Genomic DNA, 25001 nt, shown 5'->3' on the forward strand with positions numbered 1-25001 from the left:
TGGGCACTGTCTAGAGTTTTACTAGCATAATGGATAACATTTAATTTCTTATTGACTCTTTGTCCTAGGATAGCACCAACAACATAATCACTAACATCATACATAATTTCAAAAGGCAAGTCACAATCAGGTGGTTGAACTAAAGGTGTAGAAGTTACGACTTTCTTAAGTGTTTCAAAGGCTTCTACACAATCATCACCAAAAGCAAATGGAACATCCTTTTGCAAAAGATTAGTAACATGCCTAGAAATTTTATAGAAGTCTTTAATAAACCTCCTATAGAAACCAGCATGACCAAGGAAACTACGAATACCTTTGATTTCTTTAGGACATGGCATTTTCTCAATTGCATCAACTTTAGCTTTATCCACCTAAATACCTCATTCAGAAATTTTATGCCCAAGACAATACCTTCGTTTACCATAAAGTGGCACTTCTCCCAGTTCAAGACGAGATTAGTTTGTTCACATCTCTATAAAACTCGATCAAGGTTGCTTAAGCAATCACAAAAAGAAGTTTCGTAAATGGAAAAATCATCCTTGAAAACCTCAACAATCTTTTCACAAAAATTAGAGAATATAGCAGTCATACATCTTTGAAAGGTAGCAGGTGCATTACATAAACCAAAGGGCATACATCTATAAGCATAAGTTCCAAAAGGACAAGTAAAGGTGGTTTTCTCTTAATCGGGTTGTGATACAGGTATTTGAGAGAAACCAGAATATCCATCAAGAAAACAAAAAGTGTGTGTCCTTTGACAATCTTTCTAACATTTGATCAATGAAAGGCAAAGGGTAATGATCTTTTCTAGTAGCTTTATTTAATTTTCTGAAATCAATTACCATTCTATAAAAATGAACTTATTTCATTTTTATCATTAGGAACAACAGTGATACCTCCTTTCTTAAGGACACAATGAATAGGACTTACCCATCTACTATAAGCTATGGGATAGATTATACCTGCTTCCAGAAGCTTCAATAATTCAGCTCTTACCACTTCTTACATCTTAGGATTCAACCGTCGTTGGTGATCAACAACGGGTTTAGCATCAGGTTCCATATTAATCTTGTGCTGACAGAGAGTGGGACTAATGCCCTTTAGATCATCAAGAGTATACCCAATAGTAGCACAATGCTTCCTCAGAATTTTTAATAATCTCTGTTCCTCGTGTTCTAAAAGGTTAGCACTGATAATAACATGATATATCCTTTTCTTATCAAGATAAGCATACTTCAAGGTGTCAGGAAATTGCTTTAATTTAAATGCAGGATCACCATTAGGTGGAGGAGGACCTCCAAGAGTTTCAATAGGCAAATTGTGTTTAAGGAAAGGTTGTTGTACAAAGAATATTTTATCTATTTCACTTCTTTCACGCAAGTGCATATCATTTTCATGTTCTAGCAAATATTGTTCTTGTAACACCCTGGGAATCATGCTACAGTAACTCCCTGTGATTAAGCTAATCATGTTGCTAAACAGGGCTTGATCACATTTGAATCACCTTCCTTTTCTAACTCCTAGTTCAAACTTCAAATATAATTAAAGTGAAAAATAAAAGTTTTCAAAAACTCAAACAAAAATGTTCTGTGGGTGCTAAATAATACACTGGCAATTATGGTGGAGAAAACTCCTTTTTATAAAATGCCTAAATACTTTAAATGAAATAAAACAGAAAAGGAAATAAACAAATAAAAGGAAAACAGAAAACAAAACAGAACAGAAAAAGAAAAAAAGGAGAAGGCCCGTTCCCCCACTGCACCCCGGCCCAAACTGGGCCGCCACCCCCTAACCCCCCCGGCCCAGTCGCCCCAGCCCACTCCCCCCCCCCCCCCCCGCGTCCCCTTCCCTGTTCCCCCGACCGGGTCCCGCCCGACCACCTCGCCGGCACCGACGCCGGAGAGGATAAGGGCGCCAGCGGCCCCCGCCCCCTCGGGCCTCTCTCCCACTCACCCCGCTCACTCCCTCGGCCTCTGCGCCTCTCCCCCGCCAGATCCACCTCTCTCTCCCCTTCGATCCCCTCTGCCCGCGCGTGCTCGCCGCCGTTCACCGTCGAACTCGCGGCCACCGTGCCCCGATCGCCCCGACGACGTGCCCGAACGACTTCCCGCCGTCGACTACGTCGACTACGCCCTCGGGAACGAGTCGAGCGCCTCTGCACCGGCCTCCCCGAGCTCGTCTTCAACCTTCAGCCGCCGTCGTTCGTCGCCGATTCCGGCTACCCCGCGCCCTCCCCGAGCTCACTGCCACTCCCTACAGCCTCGCAGTGAGCCTCTCCTTCTCCTCCCCCTCTCCGTTAGCTCGCTCGCGCTCCGTAGCTGCTCCCCCACGCGCGCCCGAACGCCACGCCGCGGAGCTCGCCGCCGGCGTGTCTCCGGTGACCAAATGGTCACGGGCGTAGGCCCGCTAGCCCGACCGCACCGTGCCGCACCCGCCTAGGTAGTTAGTTCGGCCGTTCGCGCGCTCTAACGCAGCTTCCGTCGGGCACCCGTAGCACCTCGCCGCCGGCGAGCTCGTAGCGGTCGTCCCCGGCCGTTCCAGCCCCTCCGACCACCGCCGTTGGACGCGCGACGTCGAGCCGCGTCGAACGCGCTCAGCCCCGCACCCGCAAACCCACTGTGGGTGAAACCCGCGCCCCTCCCGCGCGCGCCGCCGTGCGTTTTGGTCGCCGGCGTTGCTCCGGCGCCGGCCGCCGACGTGGCAGGCCTGGGGCCACCCCAGTGCCCCTGCCAGTGGCCCCCACGGGCCCCAGTTGACTGGGTTGACCCAGTCAACTGCTGACTCGGCAGGCCCAGTCACTGACATGCGGGCCCCGCCGCAAAAATAAAAGAAAAAGAAAATGTTTTATAAATAAAAATAATTATTTTAACTAATCACTCACTGACATGTGGGGCCCACCCCTCTAATTATACTGTTAGATTAGTTTAAATAGATATTAGAATAACAGAGACTGACATGTGGGTCCCACTGGACCCACCTGTCTGGTTTGACTGGTCAGCCGACATGTTGACATGCTGACGTCAGCATTGCCTCATGCTGACGTCATAATTCATTTTTCTTAATATAAATAATTCCAGAAATTCAAATAAACTTTGAAAATTCATATCTTTTAAACCGTAACTCGGATGAAAATGTTTTCTATATGAAAGTTGCTCAGAACGACGAGACGAATCCGGATACGCAGTCCGTTCGTCCACCACACCTCCCTAACCTATCGAACTAGCAACTTTCCCCCTCCGGTCCGTCTGCCCGAAAACGCGTAACATCGGGAATACCTCCCGGATGTTCCCCCCCTTCACCGATACCACCTGCTGTCGCGTTAGGACACCCCTAGCACCGCTCATTGTCATGTCACGCATCGTCATGCTTATGTTTGCATTGTATTTACTGTTTCTTCCCCCTCTTCTCTCCGGTAGACTACGAGACCGACACTGCTGCTGCCCAGTTCGACTACGGAGTCGACGACCCCTCCTACTTGCCAGAGCAACCAGGCAAGCCCCCCCCCTTGATCACCAGATATCGCCTACTCTTCTCTATACTGCTTGCATTAGAGTAGTGTAGCATGTTACTGCTTTCCGATAATCCTATCTTGATGCATAGCCTGTCATTGTTTCTACAATTGTTACCCTTACCTGCTATCCTACTGCTTAGTATAGGATGCTAGTGTTTCATCAGTGGCCCTACACTCTTGTCCGTCTGCCATGCTATACTACTGGGCCGTGATCACTTCGGGAGGTGATCACGGGTATATACTATATACATTATATACATGACACATGTGGTGACTAAAGTCGGGTCGGCTCGTTGAGTACCCGAAGTGATTCTGATGAGGGGGCTGAAAGGACAGGTGGCTCCACCCCGGTAGAGGTGGGCCTGGGTTCCTGACAGCCCCCGACTGTTACTTTATGGCGGAGCGACAGGGCAGGTTGAGACCGCCTAGGTGAGAGGTGGGCCTGGCCCTGGTCGGCGTTCGCAGATAAACAACACGCTTAACGAGTTCTGGGTATTTGATCTGAGTCTGGCCATTTGGTCTATACGCACTAACCATCTACGTGGGAGTAGTTATGGGTATCCCGATGTCGTGGTATTAGCCGAAGCTCTTTTGACGTCAGCAACTGAGTGGCGCGCGCCGCATTGGACCGTAAGCTCGCGCTTGTATTAAGGGGGCTAGGTCTGCTTCCGGTCGCGTACGCAACGTGCAGGTGTGCATAGGGAGATGGGCCCAGACCCCTGCGCGCATAGGTTTAGACCGGCGTGCTGACCTCTCTGTTGAGCCTAGGTGGGGCTGCGACGTGTTGATCTTACGAGGCCGGGCATGACCCAGAAAAGTGTGTCCGGCCAAATGGGATCGAGCGTGTTGGGTTATGTGGTGCACCCCTGCAGGGAAGTTTATCTATTCGAATAGCCGTGTCCCTCGGTAAAAGGACGACCCAGAGTTGTGCCTTGACCTTATGACAACTAGAACTGGATACTGAATAAAATACACCCTTCCAAGTGCCAGATACAACCCGGTGGTCGCTCTCTAACAGGGCGACGAGGAGGGGATTGCCGGGTAGGATTATGCTATGCGATGCTACTTGGAGGACTTCAATCTACTCTCTTCTACATGCTGCAAGATGGAGATGTCCAGAAGCGTAGTCTTTGACAGGACTAGCTATCCCCCTTTTAATTCTGGCATTCTGCAGTTCAGTCCACTGATATGCCCCTTTACACATATACCCATGCATATGTAGTGTAGCTCCTTGCTTGCGAGTACTTTGGATGAGTACTCACGGTTGCTTCTCTCCCTCTTTCCCCCCCTTCCTATCTATCTGATTGTCGCAACCAGATATTGGAGTCCAGGAGCCAGACGCCACCGTCGACGACGACACCTACGACACTGGAGGTGCCTACTACTACGTGCAGGCCGCTGACGACGACCAGGAGTAGTTAGGAGGTCCCAGGCAGGAGGCCTACGCCTTGTTCGATCTGTATCCCTGTTTGTGCTAGCCTTCTTAAGGCAAACTTGTTTACCTTATGTCTGTACTCAGATATTGTTGCTACCGCTAACTCGTCTATGATCGAGCACTTGTATTCGAGCCCTCGAGGCCCCTGGCTTGTATTATAATGCTTGTATGACTTATTTATGTTTTAGAGTTGTGTTGTGATATCTTCCCGTGAGTCCCTGATCTTGATCGTACACATTTGCGTGCATGATTAGTGTACGGTCAAATCGGGGGCGTCACAAGTTGGTATCAGAGCCGACTGCCTGTAGGAATCCCCCTTTCCACACTCCTTGGCCGAAGTCGAGTCTAGACGTTACAAAACTTTTACTAACATGGCTGTGTGTCTTACGGGCCCACGTCGCCATTGGGTGGTACTAGGATCTTTTACTCCTCGACCTTTACTCTGGGACTCTGAACTCTCTTCTACTCGGGTTAAACGAATTTACTAACTTTAACACTAGGATCCCGTGACCGCGTTCACCCCAAAGTTGGATAAGCCATAGTTGTTTCTTAGAATAGTATTTTGAACAATTCACACACTGTCATTTGACTCCTTTGAAACGTCTTTGCTTTCAGATGGAATCCACGAGGCAGGTCGTTCGCCACACGACGGCCATTGGTGCCTCGGGATCACCTGCGGTGCTAGCTGAGATGATGACCTATCTGGGTTATCGCTGGCACCCTGAGTACACCGTCTACGAGGAGTACCAGGATTTTAACCAGGAGCAGTACCGTGCCATCGTCCACCTCTACTCTCGGGAGTACGACTCCACTACTGTGCTGCACACCGCACATGGTGTTGGTGTGACCATCGATATGGCTGTCCACGATGCTGCCTATGCTGCTCTGACACGTCTTCGTGGAGAGTATCAGGAGTTGGACACCTCCCCTTTCAGGCACATTGCTATCGCCTCTGATGTTGGTGCGGAGGGATACTATACTGCTGCCTACTCCACTGTCACCCGAGAGCCCTTCTACCATCAGCACCTGGTTCTGCATGCTGATGGGCTGGATCGAGCTAACCGAGCTCTTTGCCACGAGATGTACACCACCCGGTAGCACCTTTTCCGTGCTCTGACGCTGTTGCACCCCTTTGTCCGGTCTGGACAGGTACCGCGTACTGCGATCTACCCAGCCAGGACCGTGATGCCCCACGGTGTCGGTTGGCCAGAGGTGGGAGGCTACTCTCCCGCACTTGGTCCTCTTCTGCCACCTGAGCGTCGGGCTCTACACCTGAGTATCCGCGGCCCCCAGTCTGCTGACGTGGAGGGCTATCCGTTGCCTCACTACCAGCTGTCGGGCTACGATTACCTCCACAGTACCTCTTGGGACTGATGTAGGCTTGTTTGTAGTGTTAAAGGCATTCGCCGCGAGCCTGTGTGCCGCCTATGATGTTTTAGTCTATGTACTGAACTCTGTGTACTGAACTCTATGCATGACCCCTTTTGTAAGCTATGCCGACTACTGAGTAGTAGCTATCGTGCTCCTTTCATTATGCATGTTTCATCATGAATGATTCTTGTCATTGCAAATTTTCTAAATGCTGAACTACCCCTGTTATATATTAGCAGGATGGTTAGACCAGGTGGTCGTGGTCGTGGTGGCGATGCCCCACCACCACCTGAGTAAATGCTGAACTACCCCTTTTACGAACCACTGTTGATACCTTACCATGTTCCTTTATTCTAACAGGGAAAGGTGGTTTTTCAATATAAGAAGTAGGCACAACTAGATCAACATTGTAAATGATAGTTTCATCTTTAACTATAACTGGTTCTTTAGTTTCTTCTTTAATAGGGGGATAATAATTAAACCACTTCTCTTTAGGGAGGTCAACATGAGTAGCAAATGATTCACAAAAAGAGGCTACTATCTCAGAGTCAGGCCCATATTTGGTGCTAAACTTGTGAAAAGCATAGGTATTCATAAAAGATTTAACACAATCAAACTCAAGCTTAATACCTAACTCTTTACCTTCGTCGAGCTCCCAATCTTCTTGCATTTAATTCTTTCTAAAAGATCCCACCTGAATTCAATAGTTTTATTCATAAAAGAACCAACACAAGAAGTATCGAGCATGGATTGATCATTACGAGAAAGCCGAGCATAAAATTTTGAATAATAATTTATCTTGAGAGCTCATGATTGGGGCATGAATATAACATTGACTTAAGCCTCCCCCTAGCTAGAGCGATACTTTCTCCTTCACGAGGACAAAAATTATATATGCAATTCCAATCACGATGAATTAGATGCATAGGATAATTTTTTTGGTGAAATTCCAATTTCAATCGATTCCAATTCGAAGATCCAATATCATCGCATAGCCTATACCATGTCAATGACTTCCCCCCAAAGATAAAGGGAAACCCTTCTTCTTAACTTCATCTCCGGGTAATCCTGCAAGCTTAAACAATCCACAAATTTCATCCACGTGTATTAAATGCATATCAGGATGCTTCGTTCCGTCTCCTGCATACGGATTAGCTAGTAGTTGATCTATCATACCCGAAGGATTTTCATAGCTAATATTTCCAGTATGTGCAGTAGGTTGAGGGGAAACTCTTTGTGCTTTTGGTCGAGGTGGAGATACCCCAAACAAACCCCTCAAAGGATTGTTTTCCATAGTAGCAAGTAACAATAAATTTCAGCACGTAATATAATTTTTTCCTTACCAAGAGCACTTCACTCCCCGGCAACGGCGACAGAAAAGAGTCTTGATGACCCACAAGTATAGGGGATCAATCTTAGTCCTTCCGATAAGTAAGAATGTCGAACCCAACGAGGAGCAGAAGGAAATGACAAGCGGTTTTCAGCAAGGTAATTTCTGCAAGCACTAAAATTGTCGGTAACAAGTAGTTTGATAGTAGGATAATTTGTAACGAGCAAGTAATGGTAATGGTAAATAAAGTGCAGCAAGGTATCCCAATCCTTTTTGTAGCAAAGGACAAGCCAAAACGATCTCTTATATAAGCAAAGCGTTCTTGAGGGCACACAGGAATTTCATCTAGTCACCTTCCTCATGTTGGTTTGATTCGCGTTCGCTACTTTGATAGTTTGATATGTGGGTCGACCGGTGTTTGGGTGTTGTTCTTACTTGAACAAGCCTCCCACTTATGATTACCCCTTCGCAAGCATCCACAACTACGAAAGAAGAATTAAGATAACAATCTAACCATAGCATTAAACATATGTATCCAAATCGGCCCCTTATGAAATAGTGCATAAACTAGGGTTTAAGATTTTGTCACTCTAGCAACCCACTATCTAATAACTACTCCATAATGCATTCCCTTAGGCCCAAATATGGCGAAGTGTCATGTATTCGACGTTCATATACCACCACTAAGGGGATCACAACATACATATCATCAAAATATCGAACGAATATCAAATTCACATGATTACTTGCAACATGACTTCTCCCGTGGCCTCAAGGACAAGGGAAACTACTCCCAAATAATGTTCATGCTCAAGATCAGAGGGATATTAAATAGCATAATGGATCTGAACATATAATTTTCCACCAAATAATCATCTAGCATCAACTACAGGATGTAATCAACACTATTAGTCACCCACAGGTACCAATCTGAGGTTCTGGTACAAAGATTGAACACAAGGGATGAACTAGGTTTTGAGATGAGATGGTGCTATTGAAGATGTTGATGAAGATTGGCCTCCCAAAGATAAGAGGGTTGTTGGTGATGATGATGGCTTCGATTTCGTGAAATTCCAATTTCAATTGGCTCCTATTCCAAGATCCAATATCATCGGATAGCCTATACCATGTCAATGATTCCCCCCCCCCCAAAGATAAAGGGAAAACATTATTCTTAACTTCATCTCCGGGTAAACCTGCAAGCTTAAACAATCCATAAATTTCATCCACATGTATCAAATGCATATCAGGATGCTTCGTTTCGTCTCCTACATAAGGATTTGCTAACAGTTGCTCTATCATACCCGAAGGAATTTCATAACTAATATTTTTCAGTAGGTGCAGTAGGTTGAGGGGCAACTCTTTTTGCTTTCGCTCGAGGTGAAGATACCCCGAACAAACCCCTCAAAGGATTGTTTCCCATAGTAGCAAGTAACAATAAATTTCAGCACGTAATATAAATTTTTCCTTAGCAATTTCCACTTACCAAGAGCGCTTCACTCCCTGAAAATGGCCTACTAATGACCCACAAGTATAAGGGATCAATCGTAGTCCTTCCGATAAGTAAGAGTGTCGAACCCAACGAGGAGCAGAAGGAAATGACAAGCGGTTTTCGGCAAGGTAATTTCTCCAAACACTGAAATTGTTGGTTACAAGTAGTTTGATAGTAGGACAATTTGTAACGAGCAAGTAATGGTAACGGAAAATAAAGTGCAGCAAGGTAGCCCAATCCTTTTTGTAGCAAAGGACGGGCCAAAACGATCTCTTATAATAAGCAAAGCGTTCTTGAGGGCACATGGGAATTTCATCTAGTCACTTTCATCATGTTGGTTTAATTCGCATTCGCTACTTAGATAATTTGATATGTGGGTGGCCCGGTGCTTGGGTGCTGTTATTACTTGAACAAGCCTCCCACTTATGATTGCCCCCCTCGCAAGCATCCGCAACTACAAAAGAAGAATTAAGATAACAATCTAACCATAGCATTAAACAGATGGATCCAAATCAAGCCCTTACGAAATAGCGCATAAACTAGGGTTTAAGCTTCTGTCACTCTAGCAACCCATCATCTAATAACTACTCCACAATGAATTCCCTTAGGCCCAAAGAAGTTGAAGTGTCATGTAGTCGACGTTCACATAACACCACTAAGGGAATCACAACATACATATCATCAAAATATCGAACGAATATCAAATTCACATGATTACTTGCAACATGACTTCTCCCGTGGCCTCAAGAACAAGGGCAACGACTCATAAATAATATCCATGCTCAAGATCAGAGGGATATTAAATATCATAATGGATCTAAACATATAATCTTCCACCAAATAAACCATCTAGCATCAACTACAAGATGTAATCAACACTACTAGTCACCCACAGGTACCAATCTGAGGTTCCGGTAGAAAGATTGAACACAAGAGATGAACTAGGGTTTGAGATGAGATGGTTCTATTGAAGATGTTGATGAAGATTGGCCTCCCAAAGATGATAGGGTTGTTGGTGATGACGATGGTAGACATTCGGTGCAAGCTCAGACATCTGGAGCCACTCCAATGACCCGGACATTCGGCTTGAGTTCAAATTTTCTGTAAAGGATCTCATAGCCGGGCCCCGCTTGGCCAGACATCTCGCACTCAAACCCAGACATCTGGGGGCCCAACATGAGCTCGGACATCGGGCGTGCCTGCGCGTAGTTTTAGATTTTGACCCTTGTATCCACCTCACATCTCAACCTAGATTATAAATACCCCATCCCTTCTCTAGTTAGGGTTAGCTAAGAATAGATCTAAAACTATAATACTTAGCTCATGTACCTCCCCTTGTGGGATTACTCCTTCATGGAGATGGCTCCTCTCACGGAGTTGAAGACCCCCTCTTGAGGGGAAGACTCCAAGGAGTACCAAGGCCTCCACTTCTAGAGAAGATTTCTCCATAGAATGCAAGACCCATCTCTCTTAGAGATTTGGATGAACTATCCTTGTATCTTTTCCTTTGTTGTTTTTCAATGTTTGTGATCTATCATTTGATTTGTGATTTGAGTACTTGTCCATGGATCTTCCCCAAACCCACCTCCAATTCATGAAGATCGGGCAAACAAGGGTTTGGTCCTACATCGTTTGGTATCGAGAGCAAGGTTGCCATGAATTGGAACCCCCCTCCCCTCACTTTTCTAGCCTTACTTTGGTTGTTCTTGCCCAAATTCGAAAATCCCTATGAAAATAGCCATACCAAATTTCTTGTGATTTGTTGTTCTGTTGAGTTTTTATTGATTTTGATCCGTGGATCTAGTGTTTGGCAAGTGTATCTACCTCCCTTGGCGTTCCCTAGCCCAATTTTTCCACATCAATTTTGATTTCCAAATCGAACAATTCCACCTCAAATAGTGTTTTCGACCTCCTAATCGCACCCCGGATTTGCCCGGCCGAACATCCAGGCACCCCACCCCTGAAACAACAGAAACGTGATTTCCAAGGCCGAACATCTGGACCAGAGCCCGGACGTCCTGCCACTGCCATTTTAGCCACGAACTTTCACCGTTTGGCCACTTCATTGGACTCTGATTTGAGCATTATTGGGCTCGTTTTGAAGTTATCGACGTGCCCGAGGGCCGATGCCCTTATATAATTTTTCACATCATTTGGCCAAGATAAATTTGGAGGCTTTTCATCAACGCGGGAACCCCTCCACCCACCATCGCGTTCATGCCATCGGATCATCACCAACGCTTCACTGGAGTGACCACTGAGTCTCATCTACATCAACCAACAAGCTCGCAATTGATGAGGATCATCCATCCTTTGACACCTTCAACCGGAAGCAAGGCTGGTTACCTCCGACTTCGTGAAAGGTTGAGTGTGACGAGGGTATCCATTATGTCACAAACTTTTCCTTGACATTACCTTTGATAGACCCACCATTCTCTGTGTACACTTTCGCACCTATTGAGACTAGGTATCCAAGTATTGCCGGGCTTCACGAAAACTTGAGCACCTTATTAGTGGTAGCAATAGCATTAGCTTACTCTCGTGCATATCTTACGATACTTGTCTCGCATATTTTGTTGAAGCTCAATAAGGACAGTGGAAAGGAAGAAAAGGTTCAAAAAAAGATCTTCTAAGCAAGAAAAGGAGAACCACAAATTATAAGCAAAAGAGTTGAGCATCAAAAGAGATACTTATGCATATGATATTTGGAAAGGAAACACTATGCTTGCATGTATAGGTTGGTGCCAAGTAGCAAGCGTGTCCACATGTGCAATCAAGCTAGTGTCTCTCCTAGTGTTTGTGCAACAAGAGCTTAGTCTTCATTAGGCGATTTTGTATTACTCATCCCTATAGTTGCAGAAGTTCGACCATGTGTGTTTCTTTTATTGCCATCTTCTACATTTTCCCTCGACTATAGGTTGACCCTTGATGGCGATGATTTGCGGTGACTGGCAGCACAGGTAGGCGTCAGACAGAGGTGACGAGATACATGATTTGGGGAATGCGAGTGCGAGTGAAGATTCCCAAGTGGAGAAGAAGAGGGAGGAGGAAGTTCATGTGACTGTACGAGAGTGTCTCGCAATTTGGGTCCACTTGCTAGCGCAGAAATAAATGTTAGCACATATTGTGAACCGACAATGTCTTGGGACTCGAACAAATGACATGGGCAATGCAAGCATGAAACAACTATAAATTAGAAAGGCAAGTAAGAAATTGCAAAACTAGGTGATATATTTCACGATACAAAACTTGGAACTAGACATATAGTTGGTAATGCTTGATTTCACCTCATGCCACTTGAGAGTACAAGTGAGGAAACAGGGAGAAAGCATTCTCGAAAGTAACTTGACAATACAAATGTAAGGTAGCAAAACGAGGAGAATGCAATATTCATCAAACGTAAATTTACAGGAGAAGATATGGAAAAACAAGATTATAGGAGCATATGATGATTGATAAGTGCCCGGCGAAGAATCATTGCATTTGCAAGGATGAAATCATAATGGTGTATGTAAGGAGAAATTTCCATAGGAACGAGAAACATTTTGAAGATACGCTTGGAGGTCGCGATGAAGAAGTTTCCATAGGAATTTGCATAGGAATGGCGAACGAGGATGATTTATGACGGGACAGAACATTAAAAGGTGATCTTATAAGAGCTTGAACACAAAGATAAGTGGACGGAAGTTAAATGAATTGAAAAAGAAGAGGGCATCACGATTGGAAGGAAGAACACAGATCACCGCAATGGGAAGCGTGAGGAAGGTTGTTAGTGGAACAAGTGTACCGAGGAAGAAGATGAATATATGTGATGGAGGGAAGAGGATTTGACAGAAAGACAACTTTGAAGGAGAAAGAACAAGATGAAGAAGATGGGAGCAGGAAAAGAGAAGTATTTACCCAAAACCACCACACTTGGGGCTAGGGTAACAATTTAGTACCACTTTTCAGACAAGGCACGAGGAACCACCTTTTGTGCCCAACGACTAATGGAGAGCACTGATCGTCTGATTTGCTCACAAAAACAGTCGTTCTGACCTATTGGGCCTACCTGTCGGGCTGATGTGGCGAAGACAAAAAAATTGACCAACTGATGTGGCAAATGAGACTTGGTCCCCACATGTCAATGACTGGAAGGTCTTCTTCATATCACTCTTTCGATGGGACATTCCATCGAGCACCTTCTGGGCGTCCGGAGAACGGTGACGTGCTTCTCGCGCCCTGAGCCCTAGTCTGCTCGCCGCAGACGTCGCCATGGGTGCTCTGCTCTCAGGATGTACGAAGCTCGTCACCGGCCCCTGAGTGCTCTTCATGGTCCAGAGCAGCGCGGTGAGGCCCTTTAGCTGCGGGTCGGAGTTAGCCTAGAACCTAACGCAGTCGGAGGGCTCCACCTCCGGCGCGTCGGGGACCATGAGCTGGGAGACGCATCCCCAGACGCTGTTGGCATCCTTTTTCATCGTCTGGTCCAGGGGAGGCAGCCGGGCGGCGTAGGCGAGGAGTTGCTTGTAGAGGGTGCGCTTATGGGGCGAGTAGTGAGACAAAGAGGGGTGGAAGTGGGGGCGGCGGACGCCAAGGGCAGCAGCGAGGCAGCTGTCTGGGTGACAGGGTGGATGGGCGCGCGGCGCGACCGCCGCCAGCGGGCCCTTCCCGCACCTCCTCCCTTTCCTCCCGAAGGCCATCTTCCATCATAGAACCTGCGCGCTTGCCTCCGCTCTGGACCGAATAGACGAGGAAGAAGAAAATAAAAGGAGAAAGACGATGAGTGGCTAACTGGTGGGTCCCCCGTCCACCTCAGTTGGTCAAATATTGACCCGGATTAGTCTTTGCCATGTCAGTCTGACAGGTGGACCCAATTAATCAATTTCGCTGTTTTTACGAGCAAATTTGACGATTAGTGCTCCAAGTTATAGGTTAAGCTGTTACCCTAGCCTCAGTTGTGGTGATTTTGCGTAAATAACTCGATAAAAAGAACATACAAAAATAAGACATACAAGAACCAGTTGTACAATTACTAGCACACGATGGGCATACATACTGATCTCAATTTCCATAGATCGTCTCACATACTGATCTCAATTTCCATCTGTCTTTCAGGAATTTTCTAGTCGAACCAAGCTTCCGAATCACGGCGCGGATGAACAGCCTGGAGGTGCATGCCCCGCCCCTGCGTATTACTCTCCATTTTCCATGCTCTTAGTAAATGTACCTTTGCTCGGTTGTATATTGATGCTGGATGCAATTTACAATGCTGATGTGGTGAATGTTAATATTGTCGCTGGATTCATATGACTAGCACTGATGCATTTGTGGGCCGAAACGGCACGATCCTTTGTAGCAGCAGAAATCACAACCAAGTCATACTCAAGCTGATCGCGGTGTGCCCTCCGATCTATGGAAGACTAGGAATAAGAATAGAACTGCTATCCTTCCGATCCTGAAACAAATGGAAGGGCTTAGTAGGTGTTTAACTTCTTTCGATTTGTGTTTTGTTGTCCCGTTGGCGAATGTTGCAGCTCATCAAACTGCTAAACAATTTGTGAGTGATGTACCGGAGTAAGGCTGGAGTTCCCGGGTTCTTATCACAGCTGATAAACGAATGAAGCTCTACTTTTCAAACCCAAAAACGCGAAAAAGATTAGATTGCGCAAAGCTATTATCATCCACAACATCCCAAATCAAAAGAGTCAGAGTTAGAGGAGCTACCAAATTAAGGATTCCAGAAGGAAGTTCAATGATAACATCAGCAGCTCACCACCTGAAACCAATCAAACCAGACACGGACGGACGCTACACAATGGTGATTCTTGTTTTAAAATCCGCTAACAGAGTAACCAAACAGTAGCACATAGTTTCATATACCATACCAAAGTAACTGTAAGCGTTTGATGATTTTTGATCGGCCATGACAGAGCTCACAGCAATTGAAAAGCATTACTACAAAATTGGCGTTACAGATTGCAAAGATAAGCGGCGACTCAGTTCTCCAGGCCGGGCACCTGCATGCGGCGGGCGGCCTCGGACTTCTTGCCGCCGAAGATGTCGTCGGAGACGACCCTGAGCTGACCTCGGTTCTTGGACTTGGCGATCTTCTGGATCGTCTTGGGGTTGGTGACCTTCTGCAGCTTCGAGCCGGTGCGCAGCACGTTCTCCTTCTTGCGCTTCTCCCGCTCTTCCTTCTGCTTGCGCTTGGCGACCTTGTTCTGCCGGATCTCGTCCTTGAGCTCCGCCACGCGCGCCTGATACGCCTTCTTCAGGGACTTGTCCCTCACGCGCTGCTCCAGAGGGACGGGCTTCCGGGACACCATCAGCGCGGAGGAGCGGCGCGTGCGTGGCTCCTTCCATGTCCGCCCCGAGACGCGCCCGGCGATGACGCCGTCGTAGGTGGGCGACCCGAAGGCCGCCGGCTTGGACGGGTCGGACTGGGAGGCCACTGCACGGAGCTTGGACGGCCGGGGCGCGTCGGCGTCGAGCTCCATGGAATCGGCGGCATCTGCCTCCTCCTCCCGGCGCTTGCGCTTGCCGCGCTCGCCGCCGAGGCCCTCGTCGAGGTAGCGAAAGTCGAGGTGCGAGGCCATGGGGGAGACTAGGAGCTAGGGTTGGGTTTCGCCGTCTTTGGGTTTGGGAGAGAGAGAGGAAGAGGGACTGGAGGCGCAAGGGGTGGTTTTTGTTAGGGTTTGAGACACGGATGGCGGAGGCAGGTTGGATGGGCCAGAGTAGGCCTACATTTGGACAGGCCCATTTCACTACTAACTCTGGTCGAAAAAAAATTCTTTTTTTGTAAAAACATGTGTCTCGTAAAACAAATGGAAAACTCTTACCATCACCTGGCGGATCGCAGCGTCCGCGTCCGCCACCTCCCCTGCCTTACACGTGTCCCAGTGAAAGCCCACACACCATCCTTTGTCGAACGCGCTTCTGCAACAGAAGCTATGTTTCTGAAACATAGGTAGTGTTGCAATGATCTATCACGGGTCTACGTTTTGCAACAAAATATCTCTTAGAAAATTTTTCTGCAACAAGACATCGGTTGCAAAAAGAATTACAAAAAAAACTCGGTTGTAAAAAGTTGCAAAAAAACAACTGCTGCAAAAATTTTTTTGCAACAAGACCTGTGTTGTAGAAATAATCCTGCAACAAGACCGATGTTGCAGAAGTAATCCTGCAACAAAAACTGTGTTGCAATGATGAAGACATGTTTGAGCGCTTGATGCGGTATAGATATGATGGCTCACGACCCGGCTGATCTTTAAAAAAAAATCAGCCGACGGATGCGTAGCACGCCCCAAAACAAATAGTGCATGAAAAGTTGTTATTCCACCCATTAATTCTTGCAGTTTTTAAGAACACGAATGCTTATTTTTCTCATGCAAATTTGCAGTAGTATATATAGAGTACCACTCCCTCCGTTTTTAAATATAAGTTCTTTTATAGAGATTTTAATAGGAACTAAGTACGGAGCAGAATGAGTGAATGTACGAAGCAGAATGAGTGAATCTACACTTCAAAATACTCCCTTCGTCCCATAATGTAAGGCGTTTAGTGTAAAAAAAGTTTTACATTATGAAACGGAGGGAGTACATCCGTATATAGTCCATGTTAAAATCTCTAAAAGAACTTATATTTACAAACAGAGGGAGTATATATATGTGCATGATATAAATATTTTCAGTACTTGTAAAAGTTCAAAATATGATTCTCTTTTTTTCTTCTGAACTAAAGGGTGCAACAGGTATCACAGAATCCGTTTGTATATGGACTTCAATCTCGTTTCGTCCGGCTTTAATAAGGTGTGCACCACATTTTCTGTTATCAATTAACGACACACATGAACCCCTTATAAGCACGAACAAATGGAGTACTATGTAAAAATTAACATGCAAAGATTATACAAGTCATATCGGAGCATCAATCTGATTACTGAATCAAGTTATCTGCTCGACCTTAATTCACGAAACATTTAACTCAAATGCGTAAATTCACCAAACATATCTGATGGATGCAAATGAGATCGTTTCTTTATATTTTCGATCTTATTTCCAGTTATAACTTGGCAAGTTTCTGGTGAGTTGCTCAAATTATTCTGAAGCAAAACCAGAAAGAACGCACCGGAAGATTTACAGTGATTCGCTGAACAAAATGACAATCTAAAGCTACAATCAACGAAAATCAGTCCGGACTAACGGCCTAGTCCGAGGGGCGCAAAAAAACTAGTCTCGAAAAGCACGCAATTGGCGGCTAATCAAGTTTGGCGATTACTGCATCCGTGACTTCCTGGGTGGTGCTGGTGCCGCCCAAATCCCTGGTCCTGTATTTGCCTTCTGCAATGACACTCTTCACTGCTGATTCCAGCCGGTCGGCGAATGACGGGAACTGCAAATGCCTCAGCATCATGGCGGACGAGAGAAACAGAGCAACTGGATTAGCTTTCTTCTGTTGCACAATCTTGTCATTTCCCACATTTCCTGCAGAAGCGCCCTGCTCAAAGATGGCATGGTCCTGACCAACATTGCCTGAAATAATGCAGCACACGAAGATTTAGAGACTAATCTTCCATCCCCATATACTAACAAGTTCGGTATTTATGCATTGCATGGTGCTAAGACGTTCAGACATGGGAAGGCTAAATAGATATATCAAATGCAACATTGAGCAGGCTATTATTAGACAGAAACAATCAATTTATACCAATTGTAAACTTATTTCCACTAAAACAGAAGAATCACAAGCAGAATCAAACTCTACCTCCAGGCATGACACCCGTGCCTCCAGCAATACCTGCAGCAACATTAGACACCAGATTGCCATAAAGATTTGGGGTGACCTATAAAGGGAAGAAAACAAAAGTAAGTCAACAGGTAACTTCTGAAATTGTTTTGTAAACTTTGGGACATCAAGACAACCTTTAGAATGTAAAACAGTGCATACAAAGAAACATGAGATTGCCAACAGAGGTACAAACATAAGAGGTGTTACTACCACATTTGCAAAAACTTAGTTAAACGATCCGCACTGATATTTTCTGTATAGGATCAATATAAGTATATATCAAACAGCGTGCTCAAGGTTAAAATGGTAGCTTATTGTATAACCACGACAACATTTCAGCTTGATGAACATTGAACAATTAGAATATGTTTGCAATACAGTGACATTTAGTGAGAAGTGCATAGATTTCATATACATACCATAACATCAAACTGTTCAGGTTTTGCAACAAGCTGCATACAGCAGTTGTCCACAATGATTTCACTATATTGAATTCCAGGATACTTCGTCGCAACCTCACGGCAGGACTCCAAGAACAAACCATCAGCTAACTTCATGATGTTTGCTTTATGCACTGCCGTCACTTTCTTTCTATTGTTGAGGTAAGCATACTCAAAGGCGTATTTGGCAATCCTTTCAGAGCAGAACTTCGTCATCACCTGGCAAATCCATTCAATGAGTTTAACATGAAGAAAAGAAATCCTTCAGACAACAAAACAAAAAGAGAGAACAGTTGTAATTGTAAAGGAAAAAAACAGAAGCAGAATACAGTGCAAACAGGCACAAAATTGATGCGACAACTATAGTTCCAATGACAGGGCATTTAACTATGCAGGGAAAAGCACCGAGTATATGCCAACTAACAGACAAATCTTACTGTGAGATCAAAACCCCTAGGGGAAATGTCACTGGATACTTAACTAAATTATCATTTTGTATTAAGAATAGACTAGAGAGAAATATATTTTTACTGAATTATTAAATTCACTACTCAAAGCATGGGCACCACAAGCTGTACGTTTGAATGCTTCTATTGTTGTGTTATGTAGGGCAAAGGTACTACTATTCACCCTTGGCCAGGACAGTACATAATCAACCACAAGAACAAATACAAAAAATTGATAATTGAGAGGGTGACATAACCATAACTTGTGTAACATGACTGCACCTTTGCTCACTTCGTCCATTAAAAAGGATATGAGCAGCAATGCAGCACCATTGCAAGTTGACCATTAAGTCATTTTATGAATGTTCAACAAAAGCTAGTGCTTTGGTAAATATATGCGCATCTAAGGTTAGGCAAGTTTGACCAACTTAGCTGGGTGTTTGGTTGAAGTCAAACCCTAGGCAAGATTATTTTTCCAATAAATGGGTACATGTCATACGCTTACAAAAGTGTAACAGAATTGTAATACCCCGGCACATTAGTGGATGCTCACGTTGCCCAATTAGAGTTGTGTCACAACATTAGCTTCTCATGGAGATTTTTAATGGACTTGGACCAAAATATATGCTGTGTTCCAAACGTAGCACCTCCAGGTTTACCCTTTTACATGAGATAACTGCTTTCTACAAGTGGGCTGGGCATTGAGCAGATTTGGGACGGGAGAGGACAGGACAGAGATTCCTCTTATGCTTGCCAACTTGTGTCTTCAATTTTGGTGAACGAATGTAACAAAAGTTCGATAACAAACGTGCGGCAAATTGTGGCATTGTTAGTTCTAGAACAAGACAGGCCCACAATCCATCAGTATGGTGGTCCTATTATACGCAGCAGACTTTCTATTTACAAGAAAATTAGTGATGGATATCATGAACCCTTAAAGTAAAGAACCCGCTGTCCCAGTACTACAAATAATGACAGGAATAAATGTTGTAGAAGATTGTAAAATGGTTAATGTGCGCCCATCACACCTTTGAGTGTTTATAGACATGATAAACGTCCTTTTACACGGATATATGCATACTTATAAAGTTACAAGTACCAATGTAATACATTTTTTCTAGACAGAATTTGCAGGAATCGGAGAGGAAAATATTTGAGTGAATTATGCGCGCTGAATGCTTCATACTAGGAGGAGAGTTCTTTGGCTGGCTACTAAAGCCACATTTTTGTGTAAAAGTGTGGCAAGCCAGACTTAGGCAAGTTTGGCAAAATGTTGAGCCAACGACAGGTAGGCTGCAGGGCAACTGACCGGACACGTACAACAGATGGCCAAACTTGAATATATATGAGTTGACAAAGTGGGGCTGTGAACCAAACATGCACCAGATGTTCCATGCTACAATTTGCAATGAGAAATAATGGTGTCTCGCGTACCTTTAAATTCAATTTAAAGAAACAGATAGGCAACCTTAACTTAGAACAGTGGAACAAATAACATAAGCATTTGTGTATCATCCTAACATTGCTACATGTGATCTCATAGATAAAGTTAATCTCAGAATTAGAAAACACGGCCATGATCCATCAAAGTATGTACTAAATGCTCTCACAATTCACTCACCCCAATATATCAACGACTAAACCTCGTGGCAATCATATTCAGTTGGAACAAAGCAATCATAAATGCCTACAGTTTTGTTTCACATTATTACAACTTGTGCAGTAAAACCCAACAACCCATGAACTCAGCTAGATTGTCCGTTATGCAAATTGCCACAGCCTCCCAATTGCCAATAGCCATATATTATACAACCTACCAAGTACTCATTAACCCGCAGTAAATAAAACAAACTTGTTACAAGCATATTGACGGAATATTGTTGCTTCAACAATACAACCATCATGTGTTCAGCAAAAGTGTGGGAAAGCTAAGTACCTCTACTAGCAATCAAACAGTATATTCGATCACAATCCACCAACACATTAGCTAGCATAAACTACATCAGCAAGGTCAATGATTGTCATGTATTGAGCAGTGTGCGGAATTCGCCATACCTTGAGGCTCTCGACGACGCCAGGAACGACCTCGTGCTCGAGACCCGAGTACTCGCCCTCCGTGTTCTCCCTGATGACGGCGATGTCAACGTTGTCGTGCCTGGTGGGCAGGCCAGGGAGGTTGAAGCAATTGACGAGGGAAGCGTAGAGGTCGAGCTCCTTGCGCAGCTGCAGATTGAGGGAGGAGACACCTCCGCCGACGGGTGTAGCGAGACCGCCCTTGAGGCAGACCTTGTTGCGGCGGATGGACTCGATGACCTCGGGAGGCACCGATGGCATGTCGCCGTGGACCTCGTACGTCTCGAAGCAGACCGGCGCGTGCATTGCCTCCATCACCTGGCGCACGGCGCCGGTCACGAGGGGCCCGATGCCGTCGCCCGGGATGAGCGTGACGGTGCGCGGGGCGCCGTCTCCGGGGCGCGGCATGTAGGTGACGGTACGGCGGGACACGGCGCCAGCGAGGGGGGATGGAGGGGCCGGGGAGAGGACGCGCCGGAGGAGAGGGGCGGATCGCCGCGCCATGGTCAGTCCGGCTAGGGTTTCGGGGTGGATGCGATCGGCGCCGTGTCCAGAAGGATGAGCGGAGGCTGAGATGGGGAAGGAGAAGGAAAGGGGTGGATGGTTCTTTACCCTTTCTCATTCCATATTTTGCTCCCTTTTCAACATTAATATAATAGGATGATTATTCTGTGTCATCCCTGTTGTATGCAATCATTACGGGGATGTATAATTGTATATTCCCCATCCGACTCATACATATTCTGTACCCTTTTCCTCCTGGTTGGCCAATCCCTTGTTTCTCCGTCTCAGCAACCATCGTCGTTTACATCTAGTTCAAAGAAAAAAAAAGATAATGTCATTTAGCCGACGTTTCCCTAGGAACATTTTTTCTAGTGAATATCTTGATGGTCGTCGGATGAAGGCGTGCAAATCTTAGAGCGATGGAGTGTTCCATGTCAGCCATAGCCACTCGTTCGCTCGGAGTGAGCCCTCATGCGAATGAACTAATCTACCGAGGTTATCCAACCAGCTCCGTCGCCACTCCACAACATTAGGGCGTCAATGGATCGAGCAGCGGCTGGCTACGAGGCCAGGAGGTCGTCGAATCCAGGAACATGGCGGCGCACCCTACAGCTGCCGGTTCGGGACGAGCACGGCGGCTCGAGGACGAATAACGGTGGTCCTCTACTTCGATTCGTCACCACATTGATGGATGATGGCGTCGAAGAGCCAGCAAGGGAGGTGAAGGTCGACATGGAGCCGCCGCGCATTTTCATCCATTCTCTCCAGTAATGGAGACGACACATATTTGAGGTACGCATCTCCAAGTTCTGGTCCTGGATTCATGCTAGGGATTCACGGTTTTGGGATTTGTTCAACGCTGGCAGCGATGACGGGGGAGGGGTGAGTGGGGTCGAGGGGCGCCTGTTGGGGCGTTGGCATTGTCGGGCGGGGTGCTGCAGTATTGGTTGCTATGGGCAGTTGTAGCCATTTTGTTGAAGCCAGAGGAAATTATATTCTCTCTTTTTTTTGATGTTTTTTGGCTGATCCACGAGATGCAGCATAAAATGTCCAACGTGCAGAGCAATAGCAACAAAGCAATAAAAAATGTCGCGCGAAGGGGAGTAGGAGGTTGCTTTATAGAAGAAAGAGGAGGAAAATCAGTTATGCAATTGTTGTCGAGGTTGCGGGATTAGTTTGCCCTACGTTTTTCTCCACAGTTTCATACTGAGCTACCTTGAGAGATGTATGTTAAAGAGTTGATGAGGAAATTTGCCATGGCAAATTTATCGGGGAGAGTTTAAGAGCGAGGTTTTGTAGCCATGGAAATTTTTTCTAACTTGCAATTGTTTCAGAAAACAAGTTCTAAAATGTGTATGTGACCGGTACACATTTTTATACATTTACCATCTTTTACATAGCAAAAATGATCTAAACTTGCCACCCAACCAGTACAAAAGTCATCTAAAATTGATATGAATAATGGAACATTTTTTTCTATGATTTGCCACGATATGCACATTTTCCATGATGTTTTTTAAGATCATTTGTTGTGATGTTTGTTGTAATTGACATGGAGTATTTATAATTACACACCATCCCACTAAAACAATTTGCCATATGAATAATTTGGTTTTGTTATGAAAATTGCCAACAACGTTTAAGCATGGAACTGTCATGTACAACTTTTACTTGCCATCCATCAAAAACCATTGAAAAAACAAAAAACTTTGAACATAACCTATCTACATTTTCCATTTGTTCTAGGAACACATTTAAAAATTCTTTAAACTAGCCCAGTGACAACACATTTTTTTCCTACATTTTGACATGATCTAAGTATTTACATTTCTAAAGTTGGCATATCACCAGCACGAAACTTTTTCCTATGTTTGCCATGAATTAGAGAACAACCCTTTTTAGGTTTCTGAAAGGATCGATATAGTTGACTAGAGGAGGGAGGGATGAATAGAAAACTAACAATTTTTAGTTTTTCTTTACCAATTTAAACTTTGCATCAAAGTAGATTGTCTAGATATGCAACTAGGTGAGCAACCTATATGATGCAACAACAAGAAGCACACAAGCAAGCAAAGGATACAACACAATATAAGCTTGCACAAGTAAAGGTATGAGATAACCAAGAGTGGAGCCGGTGAAGATGAGGATGTGTTACCGAAGTTCCTTCCTTTTGAGGGAAAGTACGTCTCCGTTGGAGCGGTGTGGAGGCACAATGCTCCCCAAGAAGCCACTAGGGCCACCGTATTCTCCTCACGCCCTCACATAATGCGAGATGTCGTGATTCCACTATTGGTGCCCTTGGAGGCGGCGACCGGACCTTTACAAACAAGGTTGGGGCAATCTCCACAACTTAATTGGAGGCTCCCAACGACACCACGAAGCTTCATCACAATGGAATATGGCTCCGCGGTGACCTCAACCGTCTAGGGTGCTCAAACATCCAAGAGTAACAAGATCCGCAAGGGATTAGTGGGGGGAATCAAATTTCTCTTGGTGGAAGTGTAGATCGGAGCCTTCTCAACCAATCCCTAGAGAATCAACAAGTTTGATTGGCTAGGGAGAGAGATCGGGCGAAAATGGAGCTTAGAGCGACAATGGAGCTTGGGGATGAAAGAGGTAGTCAACTCGGAGAAGAAGACTCCCCTTTTATAGTGAAAGAACAAATCCAACCGTTATCCACCAAGTCACCCTGCGACATGTGGTACTACCGCGCCATACAAGCGATACTACCGCACTGGCCTGCGGTACTACCGCGATGGACTGCGGTACTACCACTGGCACGGCAGGGGCTAGAACCAGTCCTGATGCGCTATGGCAGGGAGCGGTAGAACCGCTGGCGCGGTATTGCCGCACACCCTTGCGGTACTACCGCAAGGCAGGAATCGTCTAGGGGGAAGGCACAGACATATAAAAATACATCCGTGACTACTTCCGCTGAGTTTTGATCTATGAAAAAATCCGACACGGTACTACAGCAAGCCTGGAGCGGTACTACCGCGTAGGACGCGGATATAAAAAAATTACATCCGCCCCTACTTCCGCTCATGTTGCTGAGCCTGGCCAGAGCCCACGGTACTACCGCGTCCATGGAGCGGTACTACAGCGTAGGGCGCGGATGTAAAAAATTGCATCCGCCCTTACTACCGCTCGAGCAGCTGCGCCTGGCCTGAGGCCACGGTACTACCGTTCCCAAGGAGCGGTACTACCATGAGCACCTACGGTACTACCGCGCCCGGGGCCGGTACTACCGCAAGGGCCTGCGGTACTACCGCTCCGAAGAGCAGTACTACCGCATGCCCCAGTTCGGCAACAGTAGGAGTCCTTCATTTTGCAGAGACACGGAGAGACGGAGGATGCTCCAAAGAGCCAAAGGAAAGGTTGTGCAAAAAAGGAACAGACGTGTACGTGTTGATTCCACCAAACCTTTCCAACGCGGACCCCCTCTTAATAGTACGGCTTTCCTACGACTCAAATCCACTGAAAAGAAATGAAGAGAAACGCCGTCTTCAATAGTCTCCGAGGGGCACCAAATTGTCTTGTGCCTAGACATGATATATCTGAAATGCTCAATGCACACGATTAGTCCGCAAAAACATTGTCATCAATCACCAAAACTACCAAGGGATAAATATG

The 25001-nt window shown here is 45.6% G+C and overlaps 2 protein-coding genes across 2 annotated transcripts; both read right to left on the minus strand.

Annotated features, from left to right (window-relative positions):
- Nucleotides 1–14927: 14927 nt before the first annotated feature.
- Nucleotides 14928–15780, minus strand: LOC109784281 (uncharacterized). The gene has a single exon (XM_020342881.4). The coding sequence runs from the start codon at nt 15712–15714 to the stop codon at nt 15115–15117; it is 600 nt and encodes a 199-aa protein (XP_020198470.1). The 5' UTR covers nt 15715–15780; the 3' UTR covers nt 14928–15114.
- Nucleotides 15781–17132: 1352 nt separating this feature from the next.
- On the minus strand, nt 17133–21484 carry LOC109784280 (isocitrate dehydrogenase [NAD] regulatory subunit 1, mitochondrial). The gene is made up of 4 exons (XM_020342880.4): nt 20847–21484; nt 18325–18564; nt 17882–17960; nt 17133–17649 (listed from the first exon to the last, which is right to left on the minus strand). Exons 1-4 carry the CDS (start codon nt 21366–21368, stop codon nt 17375–17377), a joined length of 1116 nt encoding a protein of 371 aa, XP_020198469.1. The 5' UTR covers nt 21369–21484; the 3' UTR covers nt 17133–17374.
- Between the last annotated feature and the right edge of the window lie 3517 nt (nt 21485–25001).

Source organism: Aegilops tauschii, chromosome 6 (genome assembly GCF_002575655.3).
Source record: "Aegilops tauschii subsp. strangulata cultivar AL8/78 chromosome 6, Aet v6.0, whole genome shotgun sequence".
Classification (NCBI taxonomy): Eukaryota; Viridiplantae; Streptophyta; class Magnoliopsida; order Poales; family Poaceae; genus Aegilops; species Aegilops tauschii.

Coding starts and splice junctions, on each gene's coding strand:
- LOC109784281 (XM_020342881.4), bottom strand. CDS start 15,714: ATGGCCTCGCACCTCGACTTTCGCTACCTCGACGAGGGCCTCGGCGGC.
- LOC109784280 (XM_020342880.4), bottom strand. CDS start 21,368: ATGGCGCGGCGATCCGCCCCTCTCCTCCGGCGCGTCCTCTCCCCGGCC. Junction 18,565..20,846: donor GCGTCGTCGAGAGCCTCAAG/GTATGGCGAATT, acceptor TGGATTTGCCAG/GTGATGACGAAGTTCTGCTC. Junction 17,650..17,881: donor CACGGGTGTCATGCCTGGAG/GTAGAGTTTGAT, acceptor GCATTATTTCAG/GCAATGTTGGTCAGGACCAT.